Here is a 9544-nt window from a genome sequence, read left to right as displayed (position 1 = left end):
TAGAGGCGCACGGCCTGCTGGGAAGCGTAGTTTCCGTCAAGTGCGCGACGGGCGGGCCTGAGGGCGGCGCGCGGAGCTGAATCCGCCTGTGGGGTGAGGAACGCCAGGTCTCGCGAAGGGGGTCGTGTCGCTGGCGCCATGTCGTACTGCCGGCAGGAAGGTGAGTGGGACCTCGCGCTGGCATCTACTTGGAGTAGCGCGGGTGCCCAGGGTCGCAGCGGGCGCGGGCCCGGCTTCTCTGCAGTGTGCAGCGCGGGCTCTCGGAGGGGCTGCCGCCGCGCACCACGTGCCGCAGCTCGAGATTATGGCACCCACGTGGCTTGCGGCGACCTTTGTGGGTCGCTCTCGGCGCCGCCTGCATGGGCCTCGCGGCAACCCGGGGTCGAGCGAACGGTCTAACTGTGTTCCTGAGGCCGCAGGCGGGGAGGGCGACCCAGGCCCCTCAGCCAGGCGGCTCCTGGTCTCCCGCTCCCCGTCCCACAGGGGCACTGGAGGTCTGGCCTCTTGCCGGAAGCACCTTGCCAGCCGGTAACGGGAATAGTGGGCACTAGTACCCAAACCGCGAGGACTGAGCCTGGGAAACCCAGTAGGCTGAGGCAAAAGGATCGCAGCGAGTTCCAGGCCAATTGGTGGACTACGTGGTGAAACCCTGCCCCCCAAATTAAAAAATGCTGTAGAGAATTGGAATTCACCTAGAAACCATTTGGAGCGTGGTGTAGGGCACTCTTTAGGAAATCCAGAGCCCAGAGAGGGAGGCGACCTATTCAAGGTCATTCATCCGGCCAGAACACAGTTTAAAATATGGAGCCTTTGCCCATCTCCACAGCTGTCTTCAGGACACAACTGCTGTACCTTGTAAGCACTGTGCCTGGAGGGTGCATACCTAACGCATGCCACGATTGGGAGCCCTCGGTCCCCCCAGGCTTCAAGCGGTTTCTCTCACATCCTATTTCCTAGTTCTCCTGAGTCTACCTTTACAGGTAGGGAATTCTGAGCCTTTTTGGTAAAGAGGTTGTGTGGTAAAAACACCTCACCAGAGGACTCACAGGATCCATGAGGTCTCTGGGAAAGGAGAGCCTGGTAGCACTATCTGATAGCATGACCTGAAGCCCTGGCATTTCCTGGTTCCTAGATTGGGGGTGAGAGTTGAAGAAAACTCAAGATTAGGTCTTCCTTAGATTCTCCCACCCCTTTCTCTGTTTCTCTACATTACCAAGGATTGAGCCCAGAGAGTGCTGAGCGACATCCCCTTTTCCTTTTTTTCTTATTTTGAGATGGTCTTACTGAGCAGCCCTTGAATTTACAATCCTCCTGCTTTAGCCTCCCTTGTAGTTAGGACCACAGTTATCTAGGCTTACAGATGTGTGCCACCATTCTTAGCAGTTTTTTCATTCTACTGCAGAGCCTACCCTGTTCTCAGTCAACAAATGTTTATTGAATGTGTGTGATGTGTCAGCCACTGGGGATAGTGTAGTGAGCAAAGTGGCATTTTCTTCACCTTCCTGGCATGATAGAACAGATTGTATGAGAACTGGAAAGGTGCAGAGAGTCAGAGGTTTCTCTTATTTCAGAGATTGTGTCAGGTGCCTCTTTCTTAGAACCACTTCCTGTCTTCAGACCATTTGTAGACTGCCTTCTAGAAACACCTCTTGGCTTCTACTTTTGCTCCCTTAAATTCTAGCGGGGGGGGGGGGGGACTTACCTCAAGAAACCGGGGAGATAGCTTAGTAGAATAAGCACTTGCCTGGCAAGTGCAAGGGCCTGAGTTCAATCCCCAGTTCCACCAAAAAAGAAAGAAAAAGAAAAGAAACCTTTCCCTAGCACCTCCTCCTTGATGGAAATCTCTTTCCCCACCAGGCTTCTCCATAAGTTGCTTGTATTGTGTTCAGCTGCAACCCCTAAGCCCCACACAGAGCTAAAGCTAGTGAAGGCTGAGCTAACCCTCTGCTATTCTTTACATCATGTGTGCCCCCAAGGCCCATGTGTGAAATATCTCTGTGGTCTCCACGGTGGGGCCTTATAGGTCCTGGTCACTTCCTGACATCTTCACCCAGCACCCATTAGTGGCCCAAAGCATCATGTCCAATTGACCTTAGCATGGAATCTCCAAAGCCCTAAGCTTCAATCAAATTTTGTTTTGTTTTGTCTTGTTCTGTTTTGTTGTGAGACATGGTCTCTCTATGCAGTTTGGGCTGGCCTTGTGCTCACTTATATGGTTCCCAGGCTGATCTTTGCACTTGTAGTGATCCTCCTGTTTCAATCTCTCTAGTGCTGGAATTACAGGCGTGTGTCAACACTCCTGGTTTGTAAATCAACTTTTTTTTGATCATTATCTCAGGTACTTTGTTACAGTGATGAAAGCTAACTCAAGTTGGGCATGATGGCACATTTGTTATCCCAGCAATCAGGAGGCTGAGGCAGGAGGACTGCTTCAAGTTCAAGGCCAGTCTGAACTGCAAAGTGAAATCCTGTCTCAAAGGGATTAAAAAAAAGAAAAAAAAGCTAACTAACACAACTTCTGACATTCTTCGCATACTGTATCTGAAAGCTATTTGCGTGTTATTTTTTGTTGTTTTTTTTATAGGATTTTGCTGTATAGTTCAGGCTGTCCCTGAACTAACTATATAGTCCAGGCTGGCACCCTCAAACATGTGGTGATCCTTCTGCCTCAGTCTCCTCATTGCTGGAATTACAGGCTTGCACCATCACACCCAGCTATTTGTGTACTCTTCACAGACCACTGCTTCTCATGATTGGGTTTAGAGTTCCAAAGGGCCAGAAGACAATCTTGATCTCTGTCCCTAAGGCCTGGAAAGGTCTCTAGCACAATCTAAGAGCTCATCAAGTATTTGCTGTGTGGAATATCCTTTATGCATTTAGAATTTCCTTCCTAAATACTAGGCTGCTGCATTTGTCAAAGGAGATTCTAAACCTGAAAGCCCTGCACAGTTTGAGTGTTGAAGAGTTTGGTAAATCCAATGAAGTACTCCTAAGTCCAACTCAGCCAGGTCAGCTAAAGCAACTGTTCTTCTGGCTCCTCCTCTCTTCACCACAGCCCACACTGGGGCACCACTTAGCTGGGGATGGGGGAGGTCCAGAATTGGGGGGCACAGATCTTGGAGGTAGAGTGCTGGATTTAGTGAGACTGAGTCACGGATCTCTCAATGAAGAGTAGAACCCCAGAGTTATGGATGGGAATGAATGCCTTGGTTCTAACTGACCAGCCTCTGCCTCCCCACCAGTGCCAGGGTTCTGAAGAGGGAATAGCTTCCCTGAGGTACCTGTCTCTACTACCCAGCTCTTCCACTCAGCTGTTCCCACATGTTTCTCACTTCTCCAGCCTGTGGTTGGTGTTTCCACTGTACCCTTGTCAGTCATGCCATTAAAAAGCAGAAACTCAGTCACCTGTTCTGTTTGATCCAAGAGGTGGAGGGCTGATCTGGGGTCGATCATGAGAGCTTTGCCTAATTAGAACTGCAGCCTTGGGCTCTCACACCAGTGCCACCAGGAGCAGAGGGTGTGAGGTAACTGCCCACATCCTTCTGAGGATGTGAATCCCACCTCTGGGTTTTTTTCCTTAGAAATGAAAACAGGATATCTATATTTCATTTTTCTAGAAAAATGAACTGCTTTATGAGAACAAGTCTGGCTGATTAGTGTATTGGTTTGGCCTTCTTACAGCTAGAGCTTTCACAGTTGGGTTTGGAAAAGCATAAATAAACACTGACTTTCATCATTTCTACTTTGCTTCCTTTTTGCTGCTTCTACAGTGGAACCCAGGGCCTTGTGTGCACTGGGCAAATGCTGTACTCAGACTCACAGAGTCCCTATGCCTTCTTAAATGTTGCAGAAAGAAAGGCCTGGTGGGGCACACCAGAGGAGGTAGCTCACTTGATCTTTCTGGCCAAAAGTTAGCTCTTGCCCTGTCCTTGTCCACCATGCAACTTTGGGCTAGTTCCCCTCCTCCACTTTAAAAAGGAGAGCAGATCATGCCGTTCCTCTGTAGCCGTGAGGACCAGATGACCTCTTGGATGGATGTCTGACATACCTGGTAGAAGATGCACTGCTGCTGATCCTCCTGCATCCCACAGTGAACATGCATTAAGGTTGCTCCCAGGACAGTGCTGAAGGCTTGGTCTGGTGGCAGGGACCCAGGCCTTCCCTGTGTTGTGCCAGGCCTGTGAATCCTGACCTGGCTATGTATTCCTACCCTGCTGTGAAGCACACAGGGAGACTGAACCTGCCACAGACCTTTTTTCAGCTTTGGTTGGGTGAAGGCCTGGGCTCTGTGCTTCACAGGCTGTCTGCTCTTCTGCTTAGCATCTGATACTTCCTAGTCTGCTTCCAGTGTTTTCTTTAACACTGACCTCTGACACTGCTGGGCCAGATGCCTTCCTGGACCACATAGGATCACTGATCTTCTTGGAACTAAGGTGGGAGAACTCACTCAGATTTGGCTGTGGCACTTTGAATATTTCATCCCCAACCACTGAGGATGGATCCCAAAATCTCAGGTCTCCCTGAGTCAGCTGAGCAGTCTGGAAAGCTGTAGATTTGACCTTGTACATTTCCCAGAAGATTCAAGCAAGATCCCCCACCATTCACTTAATAGCTATCCCCTTGGTTCTCAGTATGCAAGTGATGCTGGGTACCTGATCATCCATCCTTGCTCCTGTGCGTTGGGTGTGGGCCAACCTGGAGGCTCCAGCTTTGGTAAGCCCAAGTGAGTCCCTACCCAGAGCCTGGGCTTAGACCCTGATGAATGGGTACCACTCTCCACTCCTGTTTATGGGTGGGGTGAAAGGACCAGAGATGGACCCATGTGTTCCATTCTGTAGGGACTGCCCAGGAGAGGGATGACCCCACCTGTGTTGATGCAACACTAATGGCAAGGTGTTCCCTGCAACAATGGAAACAACTGGCATGTCCCCACAATGGGTCAGAGATGGCCAGAACATTCAGGAAGATATGTGATGGGCTTACAACTGTGTGGCATCTGGGTAATACAGTGAAGGACATGACTAGGTGGGCCTGGCTTGCCACTCTCCCATTGGTCTTTGGTAGTCACTCTGGACCTTCACTTCCTACAGCACTCTGTGGGTGAAGAGGTGTCTATAGGACATTGTAAGATTTAGGTGAAACCAGGTATTGAATGCTCCACCCCAGTGTGATCAGTTCTGATGGCCTTTTCTGTGCTTACCCAGTCCCCATTAGGAAATATTGCTGGTATAAAGGGCATCTGGCTCCTGCCTGTTTCCCTGAAGGCCACAGGACCCTCTGACAGCCAGGCTAGAGGTTGGGGCTCTGGTCCTGGACAAGATGCTACAGTATGGCTTATGGATACAAGTCACGGAGGTTGAGAACATCAGCACTTCTGTAACGGGCTCCCCAGCCCCAGGCTGTGGGATGGCTGTGGTGTTCCCAATGGTTGTGACCCTTCCTTCTAGAGGGTCTTTACCCTGTCATTCCCAGGCCACCTGTGTCTGTTAGACTCAGCAGTTGCTTGGGTATCACCATTCTGGGCAGACTGGCTGCATCAGCCCACAGGCCAGGCCTCCACATCACTATGTGCTTCCCTCTGCCCAGTCCTTGGTACTTCTCGGACTCTGCATTCTGACCCAGGTGGGTAAACCCCCCGGGGTATAGAAAGCATCCATTGTCTTCAGAGCGTTTTTCCTGACCCTGTGCTCTGTAAGGTCATCTGGTCTGCCAATGAATTCTGAGTAGGTGGGCAGTTGCAGCATGCCAGAGAGAGCCCACAGCCATGGTGGTATAGACAGTGGATGCCCTCAGAAGGGCCTACTTCCTCAATTCTTTCTTGGGTGTGGGGGTACTGTTGCTTTCTTTTCTCTCTAGTGCATCCTGGTCTTGAACTCAATGTATAGGCCAGGTTGTCCTCAAACTCAGTGATTCTCCTGCCTCAGCCTCCCAAGTGCTGGGATTATAGGCATGTACCATCACACCTGCCTACTATTGCTTTCTTTATCTAAGGATGAAACCTGTTGCACTGGGGAACTGTCAGCAAATTGGGGTTGGTGCAGCCTCCTTTGGTAGACTGGGGCATTACATCCCCTACCTGGCAGTTGCACCCGAAAGACAGGGTGTGCTGCCTTAGTGGAGTTTCTGTCCAGCTCAGGCTCTAGGGAAATGGCTACTAGACCATCCTCCAGAGCCAATGATGCCACCCAGGAGAGCAACAGTTGGTGGTTTGTTTGGTCACTTTGGGCTTGTGGAGGACTGGACATTCTCAAGTGCTAACATTTCTCCTTCCACTCTCCATACACTAGGGAAAGACCAGATAATATTTGTGACCAAAGAAGACCACGAGACACCTAGCAGTGCAGAGCTGGTGGCCGATGACCCCAACGACCCATATGAGGAACATGGTGAGTGATGCAGGCCTCCTGGGGACCTCCAGCCATGTCCTAAAGCAGGGTCACTGTGGAGAATTGTCCTCCCATCGTGCCCCAGGCAGTTCTCTTCTGTGTCTCTCTTTCCCTTGGGGAAGTGCTAAGCCTGTACTGAGCCAGTGAGCAGGTTCTTTCTCTGAAGTTCTGCTCTTCTTTCCTGAATGTTTGCACTGACTTACACAACCTGGGTGTTCCCAGTGATTCAGTATCAGGCAAGGGTGTCTAAATGTTAGCAGTTACAGATAGATCAAGGTGACAGGGACGCATCTGTAAGCCAAGGTACCAGATGAACTGAATTGTGCCATATCTGCCATGCATGTACACAGGCAACTGCACCTCTTGTCCCTGAGATACCTTGGGTCCTTGCTGTTTCCTGGTCAGTGCTGCAGCCAGTGCCTGGAACAGAGATGGACAAGTTTTCCAGCAGCAGGACACTACTGACCCAGTCAGAACTGCTGCACACACCTCAGTTAACAGCCAGTGTAGGTCTTGTCACTTGGGGCTGGGATACATTTAGAAGTTTTAGTGCAGACTCACTAGACCCTCAATCCACCCCTGTAAGGTATGTGTGCATGCGTGCATACGTGCATGTGTGTGGTGTTCACAGCAGTCCATGTATAGTATACAGAAGTCGGGGTTCACCATCAGAATCATTCCCAATGCCCATGGTGACAACTGAGAAGCCTTCTAGTACTAACTGGTGATAGATATGGCCGAAGTACTTGAAGTTTTCAAACAGTGTCTACATTCCTAGAATGGACACTTCACTTATTATCCTTCTGCTCCTCAGATTAGAAGAAAGCTAAGCATGCATATGAAGTAGGATTCAGAATTTAAATATTAAAATTTGTAATAGTAAAAGACACACTGTTCATTTCCCCCTCAAAATATTTTCAATTCACATATCCCATTGTTCTTGCCACTTTCTGGAGCACTTCTGAGAGTCCTCTTTCTTGAGTATGTTTTGAGATAAATCAAACTTTAAGGTGAGTGATACTGCCCAGTGCCACCCAGTGGAAAGATAGGCTGCTGAAAAGATTATAGTTTATCCTCATCTACCTTATTCTCTAGATCTGGCATCATGTGACTTCTAGCTCCTCCTCAGTCAAAATGACTATGAAAAGTAAATGTTTTGAATTAATGCTGGACATCAAGGCAACCATGACAGCACAAGTAAAGACACACAGGAAAGAGGACTTCCGAGCTGCTTCAGGAAATAGCAAGGACAATGGTATCAAAAGGAGTATTTTGAGGGGGATTAATTGCAATACGGTTTTTACTGTAACAAATTTCTTTAAAAAGATTTAAACAAAATATTTTTCTTTCATATTTCATCTAGCACTCTGTTGGGAACAGTAGAAAGTAGAGACATACAAAATGTTAATATTCTGAGAATGACAGCTACAGGAATAATCTTGAATTTATTTTATAAAGAAAAAAATCTGTGTCATTTTCCATACTCTGCTTACTGTTAGGTCCAAACTAGTTCAGTGTGTTTGTTAGAGCCTGGAGGCTTGCAGGACAGATCTTTGCTTTATTTGCCTCTCCATGGTTTTTAAAAATGTATATCTGTCTTTAACTATGGAAGCCTGCATCTGCATGAATTTATATTGAGACCCTGCAGACCTGGGCTATCAGTTTTGAGGGTCATCTTGCTCTGGATAACTGCCTATGCAGGTTGTTAGCTGATGCGCACCTCCAGGGGTTGTGATTGCATGGGCTTCTCAGCACTGAGAGTCCCAAGAAGTTGGGGAGACGGAGAGATGTAGGCCATAGAGTTGGGCTCTGGCTTGGACCCCATGAAGCCTGGAAATCACACACGTAGATGGGAGTTAGTAGTGCGTATGGCAAAAGGTAATTGAAGATGAGGGGTCACTGGATGGAAATCCGTGTGCAGGAGCCTGCCATGTGGCTGTTGCTGGTGTTGGTGCGTGGCTCTCTGAAGGCACAGTGTCACCCCTGTTACCCTTCAGTTCACAAGAACTGCTAACAACAGGTCTGCTGAGCAGGGCAGCTTTCAGGACTGTAATGGAGATCAGCCAGGACTTTGGACACGGGTGAGAGCCATGCCTGGCCGTGTTCCTGGAGGGATGGTTGTGTGGAGTACCAGTGGCCATCTTTAGGCCCTTCTAAAGGGTGCTCACTATCTTTGTAGAGGCTCGTATAATAAACTTCTATATGAATCACATCTGTCTGTCCATCAGTACTGTGTAGATGTGAACGGAGTTCAAAGGTGAGGTAAGATAAAATTCAAAACTATGAGACTTTTGTGATACTGAAGATGAAAACCCATCTAAAATTTCACCTGTGTACATTTTAACAGTGTTACAGAGCTAAGTCTTTGTTTGGGGTGGATTTTTTTTTTTTTTTTAAATGGTTGTGAGGGTCAGGACTTTGTGCATCTTGGGCAGGTGCTCTGCCACTGAGCTACACCCCAGCTGTAATAATTTCTTATCACAGAATGCAGGCACACTGCTCTGATAGCCATTAGCTTTTCATCACACACCATGTCATGGACAGCTAGCATCCCACATGCGTGTGTGTGGGCTCACCACTTCATTTTCACCTATCCCCACTGCTGAGCTTGTAGCATGGCTGTGTGGGAAGGCCCAAGGGCCGTGGGACGGAGGCAGTACTGCAGATCCTTCGAGTGTTGGCTTTCAGAGAGCCCCACCGATTGCTGGCCTTTTAGCACACCCTCCAACCCTGGGAGGTGACGTAGAGCTCAGCTTAGCCCTGCTCCTGAAGAGGGGTATGCACCCTGTCCTGCAGGCTCAGGAAGGCCAGCCTTGTGCTAGGCCTTTCACCCTACTCCAGAGCCAGGGCTGGGTGCAGAGAGGAGGGTGTACCAGGCACCAGGAATACTGGGCCAGACTTGAAGGGCAGCTCTCACTTTTCCTTTGTCATCTTCCTCCACAGGGTTGATACTGCCAAATGGAGAAATTAACTGGAACTGCCCGTGCCTGGGGGGCATGGCCAGCGGCCCCTGTGGGGAACAGTTTAAGTCAGCCTTTTCCTGCTTCCACTATAGCACAGAGGACATCAAGGGATCGGACTGTGTAGACCAGTTTCGGGCCATGCAGGAATGCATGCAGAAATACCCAGACCTATATCCCCAAGAGGATGAAGAAGAG

General features: G+C 49.1%; 1 protein-coding gene across 1 annotated transcript; it reads left to right on the top strand.

The window, feature by feature from the left end:
- Positions 1–21: 21 nt before the first annotated feature.
- Positions 22–9544, top strand: LOC101573184 (mitochondrial intermembrane space import and assembly protein 40; the record flags this gene model as incomplete). The annotated part of the gene is made up of 3 exons (XM_023706384.1): positions 22–160; positions 6288–6386; positions 9330–9544. Coding segments are annotated over exons 1-3 (336 nt in total), but the record flags the coding sequence as incomplete, so codon positions are not given.

This window comes from Octodon degus, unplaced genomic scaffold (assembly GCF_000260255.1).
Source record: "Octodon degus isolate 3935 unplaced genomic scaffold, OctDeg1.0 scaffold00254, whole genome shotgun sequence".
Taxonomy (NCBI): Eukaryota; Metazoa; Chordata; class Mammalia; order Rodentia; family Octodontidae; genus Octodon; species Octodon degus.
The sequence above is the reverse complement of the archived record's forward strand: the minus strand, read 5'-3'. Positions and strand labels throughout refer to the sequence as shown.